General features: G+C 43.6%; 1 protein-coding gene across 1 annotated transcript in view; it reads right to left on the bottom strand.

The window, feature by feature from the left end:
- The window catches only part of EHBP1 (EH domain binding protein 1), a gene marked incomplete at both ends in the record, with an annotated part of 202,604 nt that overhangs the window by 139,837 nt on the left and 36,436 nt on the right, over positions 1–26,331 (bottom strand). The window contains one exon of the mRNA XM_079532785.1: positions 11,177–11,230. Coding sequence (XP_079388911.1) covers positions 11,177–11,230 — 54 coding nt within the window. The remainder of the gene's footprint in view (positions 1–11,176; positions 11,231–26,331) is intronic.

Genomic DNA, 26,331 nt, shown 5'->3' on the forward strand with positions numbered 1-26,331 from the left:
TTTTGTCCTTTCATTGTCAAAATACAGATAAAATCCTCCCACACTCATTATGCTCCTTCCTACAGCTGCTCCTGGGAGCCTGCACCCACTGCCTCTGTCTTTCAGGGGTTTGGCACTACTTCTCCACGTTCATTCCACTTTGGGCCAGTGACTGCTCATTCTCTCTGCTGCTGCCTTCCCTGCTGCCCACGTTACCTGACCATACATTCTCCCACAGACTTACCTTTCAATTGCAAACAAAAGCTCTTTATGCACCAACGCTAGTTGTGTCAATAACTCTTCACATAATTTTCAACATTTCTTCCGAAAACTAAAAAGTGTATTTATTTATAGGAGGCAAAGCTCTCAAAGTCAGACCCGACAGCTTCTTATTTCACACTGCACCACTGGGTATTAGCACAAACTTAGAGCCTGCCGACCTCCTCTTTGTTCTCAGTGCTGGTCTACGAGAAACATACCAGAAGCAGAGCTGCTACAATTTAAAAGCACAAAGAAACATCCAATTGTATCATCTTCAGGCTTTAAATCAATCACATTTGATATATTATCACGTACTATTTTTCAAGCCACTGGAAAATGTAAGAAACATTACTCAAGTATAAACCACTGCGCTCAGAATAGCAAATGTTGAGCTCAGGGTTGCAGCATAATGAGTCACAGATTTTGCAGCACTTCAGTTTAACCTTACACTTATTTAAGTTCGGATGTGGAATCAGAACAATAGCAAACTATTCAATGCCATTTTATTCACACCTTCTTTCCAGACTAGATGTCCAGTTGCCACCAGCTCCAAGCTAAATCAGAACTTCATTTATGCTGCCAGTTGAACTTCAAGAAACCATGCAACCAACTACAGATAACACAAACAGTGAGGAAGGAGAACTTCCCATTAAAAGGCAATATGATGGTGCACTGTCAACTTACAATAAGGAATATGCTGAGAGGGAGGAAAAGAAACCTGATTGGAATGGCATCTGTTTAATTATGGAGATCAATTAATTTCCTTTATATTGAATTCTATTAAGACAGCTAACAACCAAAGATAAGAAGCTGAAGGCAACACCAAGTGCTATTATACTACTGTTAGTTTTCTTAATACCAAAGGTTTGCAGGACCCCATAACTCTTATTTTTCTGTAGCTTCTGTTATTTTTCTCTAGCTTCTGTTCTGCAAATGGACACTAATTTCAAATAACAAGCCCTGAGTTAAATTACACTCCCTGCATGTACAGTATGTACAATCCTATCCATCGCTTAACGCTGAGCTACATTTTACACCATAATGGATATTTTAATTATTTTTTGACACATACTTCTGTACGTTGAGCACATGCAATTGCTAGGCATTATCTTAAATCAACCAACATGGACTCCCAGTTATCTGCCTTTGAAGGTGACTTATGTCAAAAACATTTTACATTAAACGCATTGCTACTCTTCCCATTTTCCACACTGAAAATTCTGTATTACATGGCTGCAACGTATGCTGTTTAAACACTGTATGGCTACTGGGTCAAAAATGAGATTTATCCATCGTAATGTTGCCCCAGACAGTGGTATTTTAAATAATGATATTCTGAATGGCATCAAGTGCAAACACATACCCACGACTGTATGTAAATGTGAAAACACACTTGAATGCATAAAAACAGAAAAAAGTGGCAAGCTGAACAAGCTTAAAAGCAAATACTTTTCTATTAAAAGGCAAGTTGGCCAGTTCAGCTTATGTCTAGAGTATGATTAGAACCCCACTGTAAAACAATTACCAAGGCACTATTCTGTATTTGATGTCTGAAAGAGAAAAGACCTCATGCAGACTCTGTGTGCGCTGGCAAGTATATTTTACTGCTGATTTTCTATGAATAAACATATGCTAAAAGTGGCTGAAACACACTGCTGGTTTTAAACATGCTTAATGTAGTATTAGGGGTTCGCTTCCAAAGCTGTCTGCCTTGTTTATCAGCTTCCTCCCTCCAGCTGGCAAAGAATACCACTGATAGCAACTCCGATCAGCTGTCTGGCGCAGTACACTCATCTACAGGAGATGCATACTACTAGCAGAAAAAAAAAAGAAAGAAAGAATTTAAACAAAATGGTTCCAGCGATTTAGAAAACAGTTGTACTTTACCACTGCGAATCAATAATAACCATATAAATTATATGTCATCAAACTCATTCCATTGTAAATATTATGGTGTACAGCACTTACTGAGCTTATAAAACCAGAGTGTAATGCTTGGGCTGCTCTGTGCAGCTCCCAGTATCCTCCTGTCTGCATCTTCCATTTGTGAGACCATATAGTGCAAATGTAGCATAATATTGGAAGATTACTAGAAAATTTTGAAGTGAAAAGCTGTACTATGGTTTTAAAAACTGCTACTGAATCTGTAGGCAAACATATCTAATACAGTTCAATTCAGCACAATTAGTAACACTGTGCTCTTTATCACCTTCATCAACGACTCAGTGGTATCAAGTACACCCTCAGCAAGTATGCTGATGACAACAAGCTCAGCGATGCGGCTGACGCAGCTGAAGGAAGGGATGCATCCATAAGGATCTGGACAGGCTTGAAAAGGCCCACATGAACCTAAACTTTAACAAGGTCAAACGCACAGTGTTGCACTTGGGTTGGGGCAATCCCAGATATGCATACAGACCGGGAGAAGAATTCATTGAGAGTGGAGCTACAGAGAAGGACTCGGGAGTCCTGGTGGATGAGAAGCTAGACATGGGCAGCAGTGCGTGCTTGCAGCCCAGGAGGCCAACGGTATCCTGGACTGAATCAACAGAGTGGTGGCAGCAGGGTGAGGGAGGGGACTGTCCCCCTCTGCTCTGCCCTCAGAGCCCCACCTGGAGTACTGCATCCAGTTCTGGAGCCCCAGCACAATAAATAAGTGGAGCCATTAGAGTGGGTTCAGAAGAGAGCCATGAAGATGCTCAGAGGGCTGGAGCACCCCTGCTACAAAGACAAGCTTGTTTAGCTTGGAGCAGAGAATACCCCAGGGAGAACTCACTGCACTCACTCCAGTACTTAAAAGGAGCTTATAATCAGGAGGAAGACTGGTCTGATAGTGATTAAACAATGAGGACTGCTCATTCTTATATTATTGTACTGGCTCACACAACATCAGAGGCAGATAGTGGTGGTATGGCACTAGAAGCTGAACCTTCCCCAGCACTGCTCCATTACATTTTGTTGAGCTGTGACAGATGGCAGCAGAGGAGCAGACTGACAAAATGGTGTCTGACATGGAAGTGCAGATGGAGCAAAGGCGTGGAACAGAATTCCTCCACACAGAAAAAATGTTGCCCACTAACATTCATTGATCTGTGGTGTGTTTCAGCAGTGACAACAGTGGCTCACCTCTGCCAGTGCAGGATTTTCAAGTGCAGAATGCAGGCTCTCGTTCATCACTGGTGAAAATGCATAGCTAATGGTGGTGACTATGCTGAAAAATAGTGTTTTGTAGCTAAGAATTTGCTCTATTAAATAGTGTCATTGTATTCTTTGTACTTCTTGTAGTTTCCATTGAAATAATTTGGAGACATTACTTTCAGTGCAACTTATTTAAATGAGGCCCAAGACAACTCCTCTTTACTCAGTGTGGCCCAGACAAGCCACAAAGGTGGACACCCATGGGTTAGACATTACGAAAAGGTTCTTCACCAGAATATGGTGAGGCCCTGGCACTGCTGCCCAGAGCTGTGGGTGCCCCATCCCTGGAGGTGACCAAGGCCAGGTTGGATGGGCCCTGGGTAGCCTGAGCTGGTGGGGGCAGCTCTGACCATGAAAGGGGTTGGGGCTGGGTGGGCTTTAAGGTCCCTTTCAACCTAAACCAGTCTAGAATTCAATGACCGCAACAGAAATATTATTTAAAGGACAGTTTAGGCAACACATTTCCTTTCATTTGGGCAATATGGATCAAGTAACGAAAAGGAAATTTTTCCTGACTATTTTTGAAAAAATACAGTATAAAGGAGTAGGACTTAATACTCACATTCTATACTCTGTTTTAATGATTCACTATATATCAGATATTAAAAGCGTAAAAAGTGAATTAAAAAGTTAAAAGTTCTTTCAACAAATCATCTAAAATTCTCATTTAGATAAGATTTTTGTCATCCCACAGCTCTGGTTTAATAGATTAGTATGTATTAATGATAAAAAGGATTAGTGGTTCTCCTAATTTCAGGTAATGCAGACCTGTTTTAGTTTTGACAGACCGACCATCAGCACGGCCTCATTTACACCGTTTGTCACACCCAGCAGGCTTCATGGGGGGGAAGTGAGGGGCTGCAGCAGATCAGGATTCAAGGAGCTTACACAGCTCTGCCGCAGCAATGCCTGAGTCAAAGCAGCAACGTCGGCTTCTCCTCTCTGCTCACACTGCCTTTCCGAGGGGAACACATCCCGAAACCTGTCCTCACACTTTGCTCACTTAACACTCGCACTAAATACAAGGTACTAAAGTAATTAGTACAATTCACTCCAATAGAATTGCCACTCATGAAGTGTGGAATCCTCCTCCTTTATCTTCCTTAATTTCCCAAGAAGATGCCTGCCCTAAGATGGTGCCCAGTAGGGTCAGTGCAGATGGGCAGGAGGCTCACCAGCTGCAGGTCATCCACACATCACCAGGATGCCCCTCTGCAGAAGGTGGCTCATCTCCTGCTCCCTGCAGCTCTTTGAGGTTAGCTACAATTGCACATAAATGCTGCTCCCTACTCTGCACAAGAGATGTGGATTTTTTACTGAAAGAAGTAGGATCAGGTCTCTGAACTACAAATAACAAGAGAGACCTCCTGCCCTGTTTCATCCATGAAAGGACTGTTGGTCAATCAAGACAAAAGCTGCTACAAATTTTGCTCCAAAATCCTAATCTTGGAGATGTCTGAGCTATGTGCTAAATATTTAACATAAGCACCAACTCTAACATGTTTGCCGATTCCCTATCAAATTTACAGCAGAGCAAGTGTGAGATGGCCAACATAGCAACATTTAATTCTTAGCTATATCTAGACCAGAATATCCAGCCTAATTTACGCAGACAGACAGTCACAGTTCACATAATCACATACAGCAGAATATGACAGGGGAATTAAAGGACCAGGAAAGCATGTCTCAACTGTAAGATTCCTATTCTTGAATGTATTAAATGCAGGCATTTAATTCTAAAGACTAACCAGTCGTTTCTTATTTTAAGCTAAAAATTTATTTCAAGCAGAAAGTACTGAACAAAACATTATAGCTTTTTTGATTACTTGAAAAATAAAAAGAAACGAAATAGCCAATTTAGATTTAAGCTCTCACATGCTACAAAGATGCATGAGAAGAGATAGCCAAGCAAGGAATCGTCTTATTCCACAACCAGTCTTTTTTTCCCCAGGTTCTTTTTCCAAACCGAGCTGACAGTACGCAGAATTTCAATTCACTACGCTACGCTGGCATTCACCTCTGAACAGTCACTGCCACAAACAGGTGTGACAGCCTTTGCATCTAGACTCACGTTTTTACTCCAATGTAAACTAAACCCTGCTCTTGCAAAGTTACTGCAGCAACACTGCTGTGGTGGAGGAAATTAAAAACTGGGACTAAAAGTCCGATTTTACCCAAACTCATTACAAGCTACTTGTGGTGCAAATTCAGATGAGCTGGTATTTCTTGAATAGGCTTATTTGGAAAATAACATATTCAAAACTGCATCTGATAAAAACTCGTTTCTTGCTCTCTGAGACTGACAAGAAACTTGGCTTGTGCTGATTCAAACAACTCAAGCAGAAAACATTTCAAAAAGGGGAGACAGGGAGAATGACAGGTCAAGCCTGCGGAAGCACACCGGCAAACTTTCTCTCTGCTTCTTGTGGACAGCATCCACCTCCTCTTACGCACAGCATCTGTTTCCTCTTATGGCTGAAAAACATTGGTTTGATAACTCTACTGGTTGAAAAACAACAGCTTGAGTAACTCACTGAGGAGGGAGAACAATCACCAGAGACACTTGCTGAAGTTTCCCAAATCCTGCAGCACACCAAACTGCGCAGATGTGACACGGTTGCTGCCTGAGGAAGGTCTCAGATCAGCTGGACTGCACTGAAGCATCCTCACGCATTTATCTTTTGCTGACGTACCACCCACGGCTCATGGCTCAACACAATTCTGGATCGACACTGCGGTGAAAGATCTGCTTTCTGCCTTTCTCTTCCCTCATCTCTTTCCCCCTTAACCTCCTTTTACTCATTTTTCTTTAGTAGTTATCACCTAAACTTGCCTTAAAGTAGCTGTAAGGAAACAGCACCTTTGCCAAAGTACCCTTTTGTGAATAATGCCTGTTAACTGTTGTTAGAAAGTTGCCTAATTTTGCCTTGAAGTAGTAGATTAATTGTTGTTAGAAAGCTCAACTTATTTGTTCCTGTGAGTCACTGTGAGTCACTGGTGTGACTCCATCACTCCTGTGACCCTGCTCAGTGCCATTTTCAGGGGATCTCAAAAATTCACCTTGCAACCCACAGAGTGGGATAAGATACTTGCTAATACCTCCTGTTATTGTGTTGCATTTAAATCACATTTAAGTCTAAGAAAAGACTCATTTCTATAACCTGCCTGCACTCTCTTTCCTATTACTTTCCCATTGCTTATCATCTTCATGTATTTGTTTCTAAAGCTAAAGGATGGGCATTTTAGTAGAGGAAGTAATATCTCCAGACCTCTGAATGACGTGATGTGCTCTGAATGATAGCAACCAAAATGAAAAATAATCATAAGCAATCACAGTACAGAATTTCTGGAGAAACAATCCATAACAAAGCAGTTGTTCTAATGAAATGAAACTAGTTTATGTCAAGTTTTCCTTAAGTCTTCTTAATGTTTCTTTCATTTCAAGGCTTTGCTCACATGTGAGCTGGTGATGGTTCAGAAGTTTTGGTGGGTTGGTGGGTTAGGGCTCCTAAAGTTATTCAAGAGCAGCAGACAAAGAGACAGACCTCATCTTTCAGATTAAACTTATTGTTCATTAACTGCTTGCTGTATGCTAAACATCAGCAGCAATCCACACGCTAGTTTCCTCACTTCAGCAGCTTAGCTGGACACATTATTCCTGGATAAACCTCTTAAAATACCTTTATAGGTATAGGTTAAGATATAAAAAATGAGAAGCTTGACTGTTCCTCACAGAATGAAATAAACGTGAGATCTTACAAAACCATCTAACTCAACAGGGTGGCATTTAAAATAAGGACACAGTATTAAGTTTGATGTTCTTCGCCATTCATCGTTTTGATATTCAAACAGACACTACTTTAAAAACGGCAGCTAAGAAGATCTCAGAAAACAGCAGAAACATCTCTAGAAAGGATAGATGTACAACATCAGTTCAGTGCACAGCTTGGAAATTCAGTGCAGTACCACACCATACAGGTGCTGGCATGCTGGGCCTTGACAGCAGTGGGCAGTGACAGCATAGAAGGATGCAGAAACTACACAAACAATCCTAAGGATCTGCTAACACGATGAAGGGAAACAAAATCCTATGTGTAAGCATTATCGTATTATTGTGAAAGAAGTGAGCCTCCAGACACACGAAACAGAAGCTGTTCTCCATATGCAAAACTGGTACAACAAGAAATAGCATCCCTGATCTGTACTGCTGGAGATTTTGGGAGGACAGTTCCCTGCCATGAAAGCAACGAAGCAGTGAAATAGACTGTCTGGAGGCACTGCAGAGCACCCATCCTAAATGGCTTTCCAAAAACAGCTCAGGCAAGTGTTTGCCTGAAACAACGCTGCAGGTAAGAGCAGATGAGGTTGCCTCCAAACCCAGATGAATCAGGGAGAAAAGCTTCAGAAAGCAAACAACAACAACATCAAAAACTAATACGTGCAATTTTTCTTCACTCATCTGCAAGACAAGGTACAGAAACTTGTTGGTTTATTGTTTTTAAACAGAAAGCTAGAAAAGTTTCATAGACTAAATCTCTGCATATGCTAAAATACCTGTAGGAGTAATGACAGAGAAAATCACTTATTAGATCTTTAACTGAAAGGCTTCTAGTCATACTAATGCTAATCTGTAAGAGTATTAAAGCCTATTATCTCTTCACAGGATGAAGTCTAAGTGTTAGTCTTAGGTATGCATTTTTCATTCTCCAGCTTTCCATGGGCAATACAAAGATCCAGTATCATTATTCAGAGGAACAACAAAACCAAGACAACTCAACCATCCCATAAGAAGAATCAGATAACCAACATGAGCATGGCCAAACAAAGATGGAATTAGAGACAAAGAAGTCCGTTGTGTATACACAAAGATCACAGCTATGAGGGGGAGAAAGGCATGGAAGAGGCTGAGGGAAACAGAATATTGACATTTAAACATTAAGAAGCCTTGCTATGATCAAATTATTTGTGGATTAGATACACAGTAAGTGATGAAACAGAATGCACATACAGAGTAGCCATTAAAAACACAGTTTAAAAAATCTTACAATAAACATCATGATGGATCACAAAAGATCCATATCTCAGGACTAAAAGTACTGGAAAAACACAAATTCCCTCCTACACTTTCTTTCACAGCACAGTCAGCTTGCACAAATTGCTACACCTCACTCCTGTCTGAAGCTAGCATAGTCCACAGTAACCTTGCTCTGAATTTGACAGTGTCTGCTAACAGAGATCTCCAGCTTAAGCTGCAGATCTGTTTGCTGAGCCATACTGAAATGTTAAAAAAACCACTTTGAACACTGCCTTACAAAAGGTCAAAACACATCCTTTTAGAATTCATGTTGTTTCATGATGAAAGAACGTCCATAAAATTTTTAGGCCTCGGCATTTTGCATTCTTAGTGTTTGCTAAGAAAGAAGGAAGGGAAACTGCAGGCCCTGTGGGCAGAGAACTTATCTGGAGAAAAAGGAAACGCCTCAAAGGACTGTAAATGTCCGTGCCTTTCCTGAAGGTGACCTGTCACTGTAGGACTCAGTGACAAATATGTTCCTTTAAAAACAGATAAACTGCATGTTAAGCATGAAAGAGATAAATGTCAACAATTTAGGGAGAGGGAGATTAATCTCCTGTCTCTCCGGCTGCCAAATTTTGGAGCAGCGAGTGTTCTGTACTCCAAAATGTCAACCAGCACTTGCATCATTTGTTCCTCGCTCACACCCATGAACATCTTTCCATCCACCACTAAGCGGAGCTGTTACTCTTAGGAAAGACTTTCTCCGTAATTTCAAGTGTGTTTGCAGGCAAGACTTTGTTGGCAGTCTCTACAGTTTTCTGTAGGGTGAAAAATAAAAAATAAAGATCTAAAAAAACTAAAACAAGAGGAGGCTGAAAGCAATCAGTTTTATAGTTGCTTTTGCTCTCCATTTCTGCAGTAGAACTATTTATTATTTCTGAAAGCTATAAAGATTAACTGCTTTAATTCGACAGTACGTATGCACCAGTATTTCCCAGTTATCATGGGATGAACCAATGTCATCATTGTGGTTGCAAAGAATAAGTCTGCATACAACAAACGATGGCTCCATAACTGACACATGCTGCAAACACTTCCATCTGTTTCAGCAGACGTCGTGTTTTGGGGTGCAGCAAACCAAGCAGAACCTCCCAGCTTGCAAACGTCGCTGCCAACTAATTCAGAGAGGATTTGAGGCACCAAGAGAGAACAGTGTGCAGGAGACATCCTGTTACCACCTCCATACATCACCCAATGAAAAGGCAACGTGCCATCGAGCAGAACACGAAGCCTACATGTCCACTGGGAACTTCTGGAGAAAAAAAGATCTGTTGCAACGTCACAGGAAACCCAACTATACCCAAAGGGGTTGGCCGAAAAATGTGCTGTCATTGTTTTACCCAGAGCAACTTGTACAGTGACAATCAGTGATGGAGACTTCCCTGATTAAAATAAACTAAGTGAGATAGAAAAGGAAACTCCAGGAAACAGTAACTACACACGGTTTTGTGTTCATCAAGTCCCATAAATGAAAATAGAAACATGACATTTAAAAACAAAGTATGAACTGCACCTTGCTTTCAGCCCTTTTAAATGTTCAGTCAATGGCAAACTAAATAAAACTTAGCTGTGGACACCTTAACCGCGATTAATATCACAAGCAAGAGAAAGCAGCGATACTTTTGGGGGAGGAGGATGCAAAAAGTAGCAACTGACAAATTTCATTGCTTTTCCATACCTCAATATACCTCAGTATAGGTCATTTTTCTTAAAGCTATGTAAATAACAAAACTAAAATCATGTTACTGAGAAACAGACCAGAAGGAAACTGTGTTAATGAGAGAGAAACACACTGCCTTAATAGCACAGTCCTTTAAGATGCATTTCAAACAGTTGCAAAGGAATCTCCAGGTAAAGCAGCTTCCCCACTTGGCAGCCTTGGGCAGCCCCAGAGCGGAAGCTGCTGGCCAAGGAAGGGGATGGAAAAGCAAAAAGCAGCTCATGAAGCACTGGCTCTGTGGAACATGAAGCCTGCTGTTTGGCAGTGTTGTTTGCACAGCCCTCTGGGAAGCTTAGCAGCTCACAGCTCCTCCTGGGTCAAGCTGCACAGCAGCCACCTTTTCGGGTTTCACTGTGCACACGAGGCAGCCCAATTCACAAGGCAGGGATTCAGGACAGCAGAAGTACATCGTGATTCTTCTGCTCTTTTCTTAGGTCACCAGAGCTGGCCCCACCTCTCCACCCTGCCTCAATTTTCTCATCTATAAAACACAGATGATGAAAGCTGAAGAATGGCACTCAAAACAGACAAGGGAGGGCTGCAGCTCAAGAAGTACAGATGTCACAGCCCAGCTCTGGATTCTTCACTGCCTGGCTCACAGAAAAATAACGTGTCATATCCCATAAAACCCATGAGTCATAATCCAGCTCTAACTTGTTTTCTCCATTGCTCATAGCCAAATAATGCAAGGAAGACTGATGCTTACCGGGAAATAATGTGAGTAGTGTAGCATAGTGCTTCTCTCTCCTCTGCTTCAGTCAGGATGTAGTAACAGGTAGTGGAACAAGCCCTTATTACTACAGAACAAAGTTTTACCGTGTCTCGGCAGCTCAGATTTTATTCAAGCCTTTTCCAGCATTGGGACACCCTATCATAATTAATTATCAAATCTTACACACATTAAAAAAAAAAAACCAAAAAAACATAACATTCCAACTTACGTTCTCTATGACAAACGTCCATTCTTTGTCTTCAAACTCTTCAGCATGAGGATCCTAGAAAAACAAGCCAGAGAATTTAAGTCTAAAAATAATCCAGGGTACAAGAAACTGTACTTCAGCCAAGATTTTTATATACTCATGAAAATATTTTTACCCTCTGGTGAAGATAGAGGGAAATATTTCAGCTAGGACTAGGCTTCCATGATGTCAATGAGATGAGAAAGAAGTTGGTGTATGCCTGCCAGTAAAGATTTAATAAAGCCTCCTACAGACACAAACACAAGGTTTGTTCTGATACAGGCCTGTAATTCCGTTTCCATTCGACCCATGCAAAAAATAAAAATAGAAATAAAAATAGAAATAAAAATAAAAATAAAAATAATGCATATCTTACTTTAATTCACGCATTATACCTTTGAAATAAATGCAACAAACCTATATCTTGCAGGTCACAGCGGAGGAAGCCCACTCCTCCTATCTGGCATCTAACCTCCCTTGTGCCCATAGCATGAGGGAAACTCAAAGTCACAGCTTCAGCAGAACACCTCATTTCACTGCAAGTTATTCAAATAATTGCCCTTACTTCTATTGCACTACACACAAGGAGTAAAAACCATTTCCACCATCAGGAAGATGTAATGAGTTTCCCAGATTCAGCATTCATTTCCAATGTTATGAGTTTTCAATCCAGTGTTGTAGTCTATATTGTGCTTGTCTGAAACTAAGATAATGGTGGAAACAGAAAATCATCTCCTTTGTGCCCTTACCAAGGATCCTACCTTAAAAAAAAAAACCAAACCTTAAGTCATTAATTTATCACCCAATCGAATGAACTGTAACAAGTACCTCCAATTTCTCTTGAAGGGAACGTAGTGATAAGCCATTCTCATTGGCACGAAGGCTAATTTTGCTACACCTCTATTTTATCCTGTTATTTCTAGTTATACGAAACCCCCCAACTACTCCTTTGCCTCTGACAGCCACACGTCACAGATACCTGCAGATAAACCTCACTTCCCCATCACCGGTGCTTGCCTTCAATATACATCTTGAGATCTCTCAGTACCCACAGCATTTTCTTGCTGTAATCGAAGTCCATTTGTGACACTACACCAACTCTATTTTGCTGCTGTAGGTTAAAATAGAAATTGAGATATTTCACTTCTGCTTTGTTTATCTCCAGCAGGACCATCTTTCCAGAATGCTACAAGCCTCACACCCAATCACTGCAGCCTTATCTGAGAACAACCTTATCTGAGTCTTTGCTTCACCAATCCTGCTTCCCTTAGTTTTGCTTCCAAGCCAGACATCCCAGCGCAGTGCTGACAGAAACCAAATACCACAAATATGAATAAATCTTCTGAGATATTATTAAAAAAAAAAGAAAACAGAATAATTTTAAAACAACGTACACAGTTGTAAATATGAGATGATGTCATCACACATCCATCACTTTAAACACCACCATTTTGTGGCATCCTGCATTAGGTAAATGAAGTGCACGACACCCACTGCTCTCCTGTATCCTACATCGGTTTTAAGGATATCATTTTCTGTAATCCAGCTATTAAATACTTATCACTTTCATGAGGTAACCTTGGGCAACTAACTTTTTGTTTAATTGCTTCCTCTGATACAGCATAAAATGACATAATGAGATTTAATAGGATCATTAATCACGTTAGGTTTAATATGCTACTCCTTAATATGTGACTAAATTCTTAAATAATTCCTCTTGCTCTATTTCCTTCCTAGCTGCCCTAAACACTATTCATGCACACTGACAAGTGTCCCTAAAACCCCTTATGAAGCCAAGGCCCAGTATTTTATCTTGTGTAGCAAGCAAAACACCATGATGCTGCCCACACAAGGTAATTACCTATAAACAAATTTCTTCTGCTAACGGCAATAATGCTGATTTGCACCTCTGAAAGCTACAGCATCTGGTGATAATTGCTTAGAGCAAAATAGTAAGTATATTCAACAGGCTTCTTAAGGTTTAACATTAGCACACACCTGAAAGGAAGTTGTGAACACTTCTGAAAGTCCAGATCTCCTAACACACAGAGCAAAAAATACAAATGCAAATCTTCCAGGATCTCTCTAATGAACCTAACCAAAAATTCAGATGACATGAAATATGTGAAGATACAGACATTCTGCCTGTATTATTTGTATATTTGCGTATTTTTTCCATTCACATATCTGTATTTTATGAGTTACAGTTCTTGCTAGTCTTAAACTGACTCAGAAGCAGAAAGCCCCAAATAAGCTGATATAGATATGCCTCAGCATTTTGTGGTAAGGCATGTAGGTGGTTTCACTGTTCTTGCCAACATGCTTTTGCTACAAATCGGAGCAGCATGCACTGCCTTATTTCTAGCTAACTTCTACCTTCATTACCATCAGCATTAGCAAAGACTTCCTCCAAGTGCAATTATAGCTGCAACAGTTTCTATTGTAACCACCACCTCACCCCTTAGGCTAAGGCTTCCCTGTATGGTCTCTACAAAAGGAGGCATTTCTGAGAATCTGGTTAATCCTTTGTCTCAGTTTGGATTTGCAGAGGATAAATATCATTAGAAAGCATAACACATACTCACTATTGTATGGCTAACCCATACTCTGTATTCAGCTGTCATATAAGACTCAGATGATGAATTTAGCAAACTATTATTCAAGGACTTTACGAGTGAACATTTTTTAGGAAAACTGGCATTGCAATGCAAAGACAAACTCCAGTAGTGGTAACTACAGCAGCCTTTGAAATTTTCACCATATGAAAGTCCTCCATGATAACACACCCCAGAAAGCCCCACATCACCTGCAAGCAGACAACTGAAGATGTGCAGCTGGAAACACCTAAAGACAAGAATTACAAACATTCCTCATTCTCAAGCACCCTCCTGAAAGCAAACACTAAGGAGGATCACCTTAAAAGCTCAAGGAACTGTCAGCCTCTAGTATTTTTTCTCAGCCTGGAACTGTCTCATGCCTTTACAACCCCACTAACACAGAAGGAACATGAGTCAGCCAGAGCCAAACATTTTATCGATAATACTCTATCAGTGCTCTGCAAATGCACTACTACCCTCCATCCAATATTCACTGTGGTTTTACCGTGAACTGAAAACTGCAGTTGGGTAAATGGACTGAAAGGCTGGTCATTTCTCCTTCTTGGACTGAACTAAAAATACAAAGAAAAAAATTCATTGCTTTTAGTACGTAGAGATCCGCCCATCTTCCCATTTTTCTTTCTGTGTACTTTCATCTCTAAGCATGACATTCCTCTTCAGAATCTTCAGAAGTAGTTCTGGAGCTTTCTTTTTTGCTTTTATTTCTTTGTCTGGCGAGTAGATTGTCTTAGTGTTCAAAACCATTGCTCACGTGGGAAGTCAATAAGAACTGTGCAAAGGAGAACACACCACATCACACTTCTCCGGTAATTCTCTTGGAGAATTACATTCCCTGCTCTCTTCCCAAGGTCAGTGTGGTGCTTTATCCACCAGCACATATCACACTTTCCCAGTAACTCCCAGCTGCTTTCCTAGAGATATGCTCAATAAACTCACTCCTCCAAACTTTGCTGTCCAATCTCACTCATCAGCCTCTTTTCTGCAATTCTGTTCTGTCCTCTCATCTGCCAACTGCCAGAAAACAAACCATTCATCCAGAACAGGGCAAGAGAAGTGCAACAAGGCATTTGTGTATATACCACATTTTTCTGGCTGCTGTTGATCAGATCAACCCATTCTGCAAGGGCATTGTTAAGAACTAGATCCTTTCTGCAGTGCATAAAGTAGCTCAGAAGACTGAAGAAGTTTACCCAGTCCATAATCTGCAGTTGTTCCTATTTGGAATCAGAATATTATGAGTTGGAAGGGACCCATACGGTCGATAAAGTCCAACTCTTGGCTCCAGAGAGGACCACTTAAAAATCAGAATATATGTCTGAGAGCATTGTCCAGATGCTTCTTGAACTCTGGCAGCTTGGTGCCACGACCACTGCCCTGTGGAGCCTGACCACCCTCCCAAGTGAAGAACCTTTTCTTGTAATAAGAATAAAAAGAAGGTATCACAAACACGGAACTGCTCCTCCTCCTGCTCAGCACAGCATCCAGGAAAAACCTCCTGACTGTTAACATCTGCAGCATTCTTCCTTTCTTCCCTGTGCCTCCTTCCCAAGCCTTCCAGGCTTTTGAAGCTTGTCTTCCCATTATATCCCCTCACACCAGCCTTAATCTTTGGTCATTCTTCTGAGGAAAGAAAGGGCTTAAGGACTGCCATACTGAATCAGAACAAGTGACCACAGGGTTTGTGAACCTTCTCTGCCAGAGACCAACAGCAGATGCCCTGGATAGTCCTACATCTGCCCTCAGCATTTGTACCTGGCTATTGGAAGCTGCAGAAGAATCAGAATTTGACCCGATTCCTACTGCTTTCTATGCTGTTTATGTAGTTCTGATTAGTGTAGAAAAATGACATACAGCTCTGTTGAGTTTTCTTCAGAGTTTTCAGAAGGCAGCAAGTGCTGAGCAGACCTGATGCTAGTGTGCAGGTCACTGGCTGTGAGGAGTGCCACAGCCCGGCCTTTGCAATGCCACATGAAGGAGGCAGCACTTGTATAAGGTGTGAGCAATTGAATGACTTGCTCAGCCTCGTGATTAGCCTGAAGGAGGAAGTGGAGAGGCTGAGGACTATAAAAGAGTGTGAGAGGGAGACTGATTGGTGGTGTCAGTCCCTCTCAACCTCAGGTTCTCGGCACACAGACGAGGCTCCTCACGGAGCACGTCAGCCCCTGCCACCTTACAAACACCTGGTAAAGGGGAACCAGCCAGCTGACAGCGTTTCAGCGAGCCCCCTGTCCTCTCTTCCCCCTAACAGCAATTTGAGAAGGGAGGAGGAGTGGAAACGGGTACCTGCTCGGCGGAGGGGGCATCCCCCATCCCGACCATCCCCGGCTCCCCCGGTGCCTCTGCGTAACAGGTTTGAGGCCCTGGAATTTGAGGGGGGGACGAGTGAGAGTGAGGAGACAGGTTCACCCGTGAGGTTGCCTCAGGTGAAGCGGTCACCCCCAAGCCTCAAGACTGCTTCTACCCGTAAGGACAGAAGGGTGACTGTCATAGGCGACTCCCTTCTGCAAGGAACAGAAGGCCCTATATGCCGGCCCGACCCTACCCGCAGAGAGGTGTGCTGCCTTCCTGGGGCACGGGTCAGGGACATTTCAAAGAAAATTCCTGGGTTGATTCGGCCTTCAGATTATTACCCACTTTTAATAATTCAGGCTGGCGGTGAGGAAGTTGATAAGGAAAGCCTGAGGTCTATCAAGAAAGACTTCAGGGGAATGGGGCGAATACTTGAAGGTGCTGGGGTGCAGGTGGTCTTTTCTTCTATGCCTGTGGTGTCAGGGAAAGGTACAGGGAGGATCCAAAATACCCAACTCTTAAATAGATGGCTTAAGAGCTGGTGCAGACGCAAGAATTTCGGCTTTTTTGACCATGGGGCAATTTACACTGCACCTGGCATGATGGCTGCTGATGCATGCAGCCTGTCCCTGAGGGGTAAGAGGATCTTAGCTGAAGAATTAGCGGGATTCATTGACAGGTCTTTAAACTAGGAATGAAGGGGGAAGGGGACAAAATAAGGGCTACTGGGGTTGAACGGGTCATTCGAGGGCTTGTACCAAACTCCATGGGCAATGACGGCAGAGTGCATAGGGAAGGAGTAGGGCAGGGGGATGCTGGGGATGCTGCTGTTGTAGGGGATCCTAGATCCCTTATAAAGGTGGCGAGACGGATAGCCCGGCTGAAGTGCCTTTATACCAATGCACGCAGCCTGAGTAACAAGCAGGAGGAACTGGAAACTGTGATGCACTCGGAAAGTTATGACCTTGTTGCTATCACAGAAACATGGTGGGATGACTCCCACAATTGGGATACTGCCATCGACAGCTATAGACTCTTTAGGAGAGATAGGCGAGGTAGGAGGGGTGGGGGAGTTGCTCTCTATGTCAGAGATTGGATAAACTGTGAGGAGCTCCCTACGAGAAACAGTCAGGAACAGGTTGAGAGCCTGTGGGTTAGGATTAGAGATGGGACTAATATAAGTCAGCTGGTGTTAGGGGTATACTACAGACCACCTGATCAAGGGGAGGCTGTTGACGAGGCTTTCTTGCTCCAGATGCGTGAGATGTCTGGCTCACGGGCTCTTGTCCTGGTGGGGGACTTCAACCATTCGGACATCTGCTGGGAAAACCACACGGCGAGCTGCAAGAGCTCCAGAAGGCTCTTGGAATCCATTGACGATAGCTTTCTGGTTCAGGTACTGGACAGACCGACCAGAGGTGAAGCGTTGCTGGACCTGCTGTTCATCAACGCTGAGGAGATCATCAAAGGCATCAAGGCTGGAGGCTGCCTGGGCTCCAGCGACCACGCCCTGGTTGAGTTTGTGATCTCAAGCGATGTGGGCCTGGCAAAGAGCAGGATCAGGACACTGAACTTTAGAAGAGCAGACTTCAAGCTACTCAATGGATTGCCGGCCAAGATTCCCTGGCGCGCTGCCCTCAAAGACAAGGATGTTGAGGAGAGCTGGCTGCTCTTCAAGGATGCCCTCCTGGAAGCACAAGAGGTCTCCATTCCTCTGAGTAAGAAAGTGGGCAGGCGAGGTAGGAAACCGGCATGGCTCAGCAAGGACCTGCTGAGAGAACTGAGGGCAAAGAAAGGGGTGTACAAGCTCTGGAAACAAGGCTGTGTCACTTGGGAAGAGTAGGAAGAGTACAGGGATGCCGTCTGGACTTGCAGACGTGGGATCAAGGAAGCCAAGGCGCAGGCAGAACTGAACTTGACAAGGGATGTGAAAAACAATAAGAAAACCTTCTACAGGTACATTGGCCAGAAGAGACAGGCCAAAACGGGCGTACCTACTTTGGTAAATTTAAAAGGAGAACTGGCTTCAACAGAGGAAGAGAAAGCTGAGGTGCTGAATGAGTTCTTCACCTCGGTCTTCACTGGTGGCCAGGATTCTAGTCTTTTTCAGGGTCCCTGAGCCCTGCATCCCCAAACCTCTACGTGGGGACCAAGGAGGTAAATCCCTCCCCACTGTAAGGGCAGAGGCGTACTCCTGTATGTCACCACAACAAGCTCATGAGCACTTGCAGTTCCCCTTAAAGCCCCCAGGCTAATGGCAACAAGGGTTGACTTTATTTTTTTTAATAACAAAACTTTTCAAATAGCCTCCACAGTAACCCCAGACATTAAATTATTTAATGTGCAAACAGAATTTTGCATCTCTCCTTTTTCCCTGAACTTATCACTTTTATATCTGACTGTTATGGTTCTATGTTTCTTGTTTGTTTGTTTGTTGTTTTTACTTTGGGTTTCAGTATTCCACATCAAAACATCATGTAGTGTACGGGGCATTAAAGTGTCACTGCCCCAATCCCAGGTACCTATCCCTGTACATTACCGAAGTCACGGGATCTGGCCCTTCCGGGTGGGGGGGGCGCTCTCTTGCTGCCTGGCAGTGGGTGCTGGAGGGTGCTTTCCTAGCCGTTCCAAGCTTTTTCAGGTTTGAATCGGTCCCGGGAACTCCCTCTCTCTTATCTTGTCTGATTTATTAATCTCAATTTCAATTAAATTGTATATATTGTGTTATTTTGTAATCCGATATTATAGTAAAATAAGTTTTCCTCCATAGATTGTTGCCGCTGTTCTTTTCCTTCCTTCCTTCCTTCCCATTTTTGTGGGACTGGGGTGGGGGGGGAGGGCAGGGGCCTGTCGCCCCTGTCACGGACATAGATTGATCTAGTCAACTCCGTGACAGATTTTTGGTGCCCAACGTGGGGCACGACTTTTTAGCTTTTTGAACGAATCTCTTTTTCTCTCTGCTCTTAGAGAGCTTCATTAAGGAGCATTATCAGTAGTTCAGGTTTCTGTGCTGGAAAACCTGACCTTGAAAGATTAGGCGTACTGCCAGTGTTCTGGGATATTTGTAAACTTTGAGCACTACTTAGTCTGAGTAGTGCCTTTTTTCCTTTTTTTTGCCCTCCTCTTGTTAGCTTCAATTCATTAACCCTTTTTTAGCAAGCCCCAGCGATGAACCCACTCGTTATCGTGGGAGTGCTGGGTAAAGGATTAAAAGCAATGGTGTTAGTCACAACCTACTGGCCAATAATCCATCTCACACTTGTGTGTTTTGGAATTGCATCCGTATATAACTATCTAAGGGCACTGATGGAGACACCTATGTTTTACCTATTTGCAATGTGGTATGATTTGAACTTTGACATCTACATCCCAGAAGGAATGGCTAATTTCACAAACAACTACATCCCAAATGGAGTAGCTAATTTCACAAACAGCTACATCCCAAATGGAATAGCTAATTTTACAAACAACACAATGTTCAGACCAGTCTCCGGGTTTTCTTTTCGGTTTGTCAAACGTTTTTTGAATCCTGAATTAATAGTCATGGTGGTGTGCGTGTCATCAATTCTCCTGAATGTATTCCAATTCATTTGTAATAAGTCTTCTCCAAAACTAGAGAATGATGACTGGCAGGGAATATGGAGAGGTTTAGGAAAGGTCTTAGAAGCATGGGGACCTGCAGTGTCATGGGATTTTACTCTTGAACACCTGTGGGATCCTGAGAAACTAAGCCAGTATTTGAGTCAGGGACTATGCGGCTTACATAAATCTAAGGAGGTACAACTTATTTGGGGTTTGGCTTGTGCTTACCGTGCCCTATATAATACCATTCTGGAGAGAGAGAGTTTTCGAGCTGAGGTTCAAGCCAAAGGGGAAAATCCCCAAGTCAAATCTAATCAATCACAGGAGACACCTGTAACAATACCAGTTGCTCCTGTGGAGGGCAAGAAATGGAAACGAGTGTCTTCGCGTCTTGAACGAAAAAGAGAAGAGGAGGAAGAGGAGGTGGAGGAAGATCCAGGCGAGGGGCCCTCAGAACCACCACCATCGCGAAAGGCAAAAGGGAAAACTAAGAGACGTGCAGAAGAGAGTGATGAAGAGGAAGTCTCTATTACTACTCGCCGGCCTCTAAAGATGACTGAAATCCAAGGTTCAAGAAAGGAGTTTACACGGCGCCCGAATGAAACTCTTGTTTCCTGGTTGGTTCGCTGTTGGGACAGTGGGGCCCATAGCTTGTCTCTGGATGGTAACGAAGCTCGCCAACTAGGTGTCATTGCCAGAGATCCAGCTATTGATAGAGGAATTAGTCGATGTTCGGATGAGGCTGCCTCTCTCTGGGAACGAGTGTTAACAGCCGTGAAGGAAAAGTATCCCTTCAAAAATGGCTTGAAGATTGCGATGAAAAAATGGGATACAGTTGAAAAGGGTATCCAGTATTTGAGGGAAATAGGCGTGGTGGAAATGTTGTATGACCCTGACTTTGTTCCTAACCACCCACACCAAAACCGTGACCCTGAAAAAGTGAGGACAACACCTGAGATATGGCAGAAAATCGTGACAACAGCACCGGACAAATATGCTTCTACACTAATGTCAGCGTGTGACAGATTCAACGAACAACAGAGAACGCCCTTAGTTTATGAATTAATTGTTACGCTCCAAAACTACGAACAATTGCTGTCCCCAATTCATGCTGCCGTTGCTGCTATATCAAAAATGACGGAGCAAGTGTCTCAACTGATTAACCGTGACAAACCTGTGGCAGTATCAGAGACGCTTGATGAAGATCAGGATAATCAAAAGAGTCTATCGAAGGATATGAAGGAGGTGAAGGAGATGATAAAATGTATGCAAGTCCACCTAACTAAAGACGATGAACCTTCCTTCTCACGTGCACCATCAAAGATCTCAGCTGTTAGAAGCAAACGCTCTCCGGCTCAAGTAAGGGGTAATACACCGTGAATTACCTTATGGTATTACCTACGTGACCATGGAGAAGACATGGGGAAGTGGCACGGTCAACCTACTCCTGTACTACGAGCCCGGGTGAAAGAATTACAAAGCAGATCAACCACCAGTGCAGTTGCTCCAGTTACCACAGGTAATGAATAGAGGGGCCCTGCCCTCAGTCAGGGGGGGGAAAGGGATAATAGAGTATATTGGACTGTGTGGATTCGATGGCCTGGCACATCAGAACCACTGAAATATAAGGCACTGGTGGACACTGGTGCACAGTGCACTCTGATGCCCTTGAGTCACCAAGGGACAGAATCAATCCATATTTCTGGAGTGACGGGGGCTCTCAAGAATTGACTGTGTTGGAGGCTGAGATAAGCCTCACTGGTAAGGACTGGCAGAAACATCCTATTGTGACGGGCCCAGGGGCTCCATGTATACTAGGTATTGATTATCTCAGAAGGGGGCATTTCAAGGATCCTAAGGGGTATCGATGGGCCTTTGGAATAGCTACTGTGGACACAGACAACATTAAGCAGCTGTCTGTTTTGCCTGGCCTGTCAGAAGATCCATCTGTTGTGGGGCTGCTGCAAGTAAAAGAGCAACATGGACCGATTGCTACAAAAGTGGTGCACAGGCGTCAGTACCGCACCAACAGGGATTCTTTGCTCCCCACTCATAAGTTAATTCGTCAGCTAGAGAGCCAGGGAGTGATCAGCAAAACTCACTCGCCTTTTAACAGCCCCATATGGCCAGTGCGTAAAGCCAGTGGAGAATGGAGGCTGACGGTGGACTACCGTGGCCTGAATGAAGTCACACCCCCACTGAGTGCTGCTGTGCCGGACATGTTAGAACTCCAGTATGAACTGGAGTCAAAAGCGGCCAAATGGTATGCCACCATTGACATTGCTAATGCCTTCTTTTCCATCCCTTTGGCCAAAGAATGTAAGCCATAATTTGCTTTCACATGGAGGGGCATTCAGTATACCTGGAACCGTTTGCCCCAGGGGTGGAAACACAGCCCAACCATTTGCCATGGGTTGATCCAAACTGTATTGGAACAGGGCAGTGCTCCTGAGCACCTGCAGTACATTGATGACATCATTGTGTGGGGCGATACAGCAGAAGAAGTCTTCACAAAAGGAGAGCGAATGATCCAAATTCTTCTGAGTGCTGGTTTTGCTATTAAGCGAAGCAAAGTGAAAGGACCTGCCCAGGAGATTCAGTTCCTAGGTATAAAGTGGCAAGATGGCCGTCGTCACATCCCGACAGATGTGATCGACAAAATCACTGCTATGTCTCCACCCACTAGCAAAAGAGAGACACAATCTTTTCTGGGTGCAGTGGGCTTTTGGAGAATGCACGTTCCAAACTACAGCCTCATTGTAAGCCCCCTTTATCATGTGACGCGAATGAGAAATGAGTTTACATGGGGCCCTGAGCAGCAGCAGGCTTTTGAGCAGATTAAACAGGAGATAGCCCGTGCCGTGGCCCTGGGGCCAGTACGGACGGGACAGGGTATAAAGAACATCCTCTACACTGCTGCTGGAGAGAACGGTCCCACTTGGAGTTTGTGGCAAAGAGCATCAGGAGAGACCCGAGGCCGACCCCTGGGATTCTGGAGTCGGGCGTACAGAGGGTCTGAAGAGCACTACACTCCAACTGAAAAGGAGATCTTAGCTGCATATGAGGGGGTTCGGGCTGCTTCCGAAGTAGTCGGTACTGAAACACAGCTTCTTCTGGCACCTCGACTGCCAGTGCTGAACTGGATGTTTAAAGGAAAGGTTCCCTCCACCCATCATGCTACTGATGCCACTTGGAGTAAGTGGATTGCGTTGATTACACAGAGAGCACGGATGGGGAACCTCAGCCGTCCAGGAATCCTAGAAGTCATCATGGACTGGCCTGAAGGTAAAAAGTTTGGAACACCACCAGGAGAAGAAGTATCACGTGCTAAAGAGGCCCCACCATACAATGAACTACCAGAGAATGAAAAGAAATATGCCCTGTTCACAGATGGATCGTGTCGTATTGTGGGAAAGCATCGCAGATGGAAATCTGCTGTGTGGAGCCCCACACGACAAGTTGCAGAGGCCACTGAAGGAAAAGGAGAATCAAGCCAATTTGCAGAGGTAAAGGCTGTCCAACTGGCCTTAGATGTCGCTGAACGGGAGAGGTGGCCAATGCTCTATCTTTACACTGACTCGTGGATGGTAGCAAATGCCTTATGGGGGTGGTTACAGCAGTGGGAGCAAAATAACTGGCAAAGAAGGGGTAAACCTATTTGGGCTGCTGAACTGTGGAAAGACATTGCTGCCCGAACAAAGACTATAGTTGTAAAGGTGCGTCATGTAGATGCTCATGTGCCCAAGAGTCGGGCTACTGAAGAACAGCAAAATAACCATCGGGTAGACCGAGCTGCCAGAATTGAGGTGGCTCAAATAGACCTGGACTGGCAGAACAAGGGTGAATTATTTCTGGCTCGGTGGGCCCATGAGACCTCAGGTCATCAAGGGAGAGATGCAACATACAAATGGGCTAGAGACCGAGGGGTGGACTTAACTATGGATGCCATTGCACAGGTTATTCATGACTGTGAAACATGTGCCATCATCAAACAAGCCAAGAGGATGAAACCTCTCTGGGAGGAAGGGCGATGGCAAAAGTACAAATATGGGGAGGCATGGCAGGTTGATTATATCACCTTGCCACGATCTCGCAATGGCAAGCATTATGTGCTTACTATGGTGGAGGCAACCACTGGGTGGCTTGAAACATATGCAGTACCCCATGCTACCACCCGAAACAACATACTGGGTCTCGAGAAACAAGTCCTGTGGCGACACGGCACCCCAGAAAGGATTGAGTTAGATAATGGGACTCATTTCAAAAATTCTCTTGTAAATACTTGGGCCAAAGATCATGGCATCGAGTGGATTTACCATATTCCCTACCATGCACCAGCCTCTGGTAAAATTGAACGATACAATGGATTGTTAAAAACGATGCTAAAAGCACTGGGTGGCGGAACATTTAAGCACTGGGAGAAGCATTTGGCAGAAGCCACCTGGTTGGTCAATACCAGAGGATCTATCAATCGTGATGGTCCTAACCAATCCAGTTCCCTACATACCGTAGAGGGAGATAAAGTCCCTGTTGTACATGTAAAGAACATGTTAGGAAAGGCAGTTTGGGTTCTTCCAGCTTCTGGAAAGGGCAAACCTCTCCGTGGTACAGTTTTTGCCCAGGGACCAGGATGCACTTGGTGGGTAATGCAAAAGAATGGGGATGTCCAGTGTGTACCACAGGGAAACTTGATGCCAGGGGAGTGCAGTTACTAATTCTATGTATATATAGATGTATATATATAGCCATGTGTGTGTAATGCATTGTAATCATTTTTTTTTTTCTGTTTGTATATATGTATATATATATTTTAAGCATGATGTAACGATGTAGAATAAGGGGTGGAATGTTATGGTTCTATGTTTCTTGTTTGTTTGTTTGTTGTTTTTACTTTGGGTTTCAGTATTCCACATCAAAACATCATGTAGTGTACGGGGCATTAAAGTGTCACTGCCCCAATCCCAGGTACCTATCCCTGTACATTACCGAAGTCACGGGATCTGGCCCTTCCGGGTGGGGGGGGCGCTCTCTTGCTGCCTGGCAGTGGGTGCTGGAGGGTGCTTTCCTAGCCGTTCCAAGCTTTTTCAGGTTTGAATCGGTCCCGGGAACTCCCTCTCTCTTATCTTGTCTGATTTATTAATCTCAATTTCAATTAAATTGTATATATTGTGTTATTTTGTATTCCGATATTATAGTAAAATAAGTTTTCCTCCATAGATTGTTGCCGCTGTTCTTTTCCTTCCTTCCTTCCTTCCCATTTTTGTGGGACTGGGGTGGGGGGGGAGGGCAGGGGCCTGTCGCCCCTGTCACGGACATAGATTGATCTAGTCAACTCCGTGACACTGACACAGACCATCTTGTCTTATCTACACAGCTGCTTTTCTCTTATGGATTAACCTCTATGGAGTCAGGTCAAAGCCAGTGGTCTCTCCTGAACAATTATGTCCCAAACCTCGATTTGCTCTTCACTTCAGGAGATGACTTTACTGAAGGCTTTTTTCTCTCCTGAGACAGGGGAGAAGAAAAGGCAGAGTAACACTAGTGAAACACAGACATTTGTTATTGCAAGCTAAATTACATGAATTTGAGTGTGATGTAAAATAAACCTACTAACTTCATGGGAAAAAAAATACTGAAGAGAAGCAGCTTTTGCAGTGAGACAGATTTGGTTTATGACAAGGAAACAACGTACTGTTTATTAATCAGAAAATGGCTTTGTCCTGCGTGGTACTACAGGGTATGCCTGTTCATCTCCAAACAGAAAACACTCTGCAAAGATGCATCACAGATATTACAGCTTATTCACGGGAATAACTGATGACATGCATAGAAGTCAGTTGTCCTTATTAATGTTTGAAATTATAGACTTATACACACACACACACACACACACACACACACACACTGAGCCTGAAACAAAGCCAGTTACAGAATTCCCCCAGACCCACACGCTCTCTGCTACAGTGAATCTACCTCTCCCTCTTCCGGCTGTCCCACACCCAAGCTAAATTTTGAAGGAGAGAAGCACTACAGCAAAATCCTCAAAGACCAAGAACCACAAGACATCCCACCCCCCTCATACTGCACGGAAAGGTGGGATTTCAGAACAGTTTGAAACCTGGCAACAGCTCCCATCACTGGGCTATGGGCTGGCAGGACACAGAGCTGTTCTTAGGATTGCCTAGGGCTGATAATCTCACCTGCCCCCTCGGGCTGTTCTCACTTTATGCGGCACAGCTCTCATGTCGACTTGCTGGGACTTTTTTTGTTTCTGCAAAAGAGCAGAGAGCTCCTGCAAAGAGCAAAGCCTCTCCATTTCTAAAAAAAAAAACCAAAACAGACACAAACACCTCAAAGGTGATAGATTCCTATTTGTGCATACTGAAGGGCACGCACTCAGTTTCTGTGTTGTAATTAAAGTATGACTGAGGCTGTCAAGAAAGGCAATGGAATTTATTCAGATAAATATGTGGGGACGGGAATACTGGCAATCATATGAGTCCCCTTTTCTACCTATTTTATTCTTATTTTACTCATAACTGACTGTTTTGTCCTTAGAAGACCATGCCATTCAAAGAGTCTTTTCTCAGACTTTGGAATGAAGAGCTGGTAGTCTTCCCTGTTGTTGCAACAGCACACTGGTGTGAT

Source organism: Tetrao urogallus (genome assembly GCF_951394365.1).
Source record: "Tetrao urogallus genome assembly, chromosome: 2".
Taxonomy (NCBI): Eukaryota; Metazoa; Chordata; class Aves; order Galliformes; family Phasianidae; genus Tetrao; species Tetrao urogallus.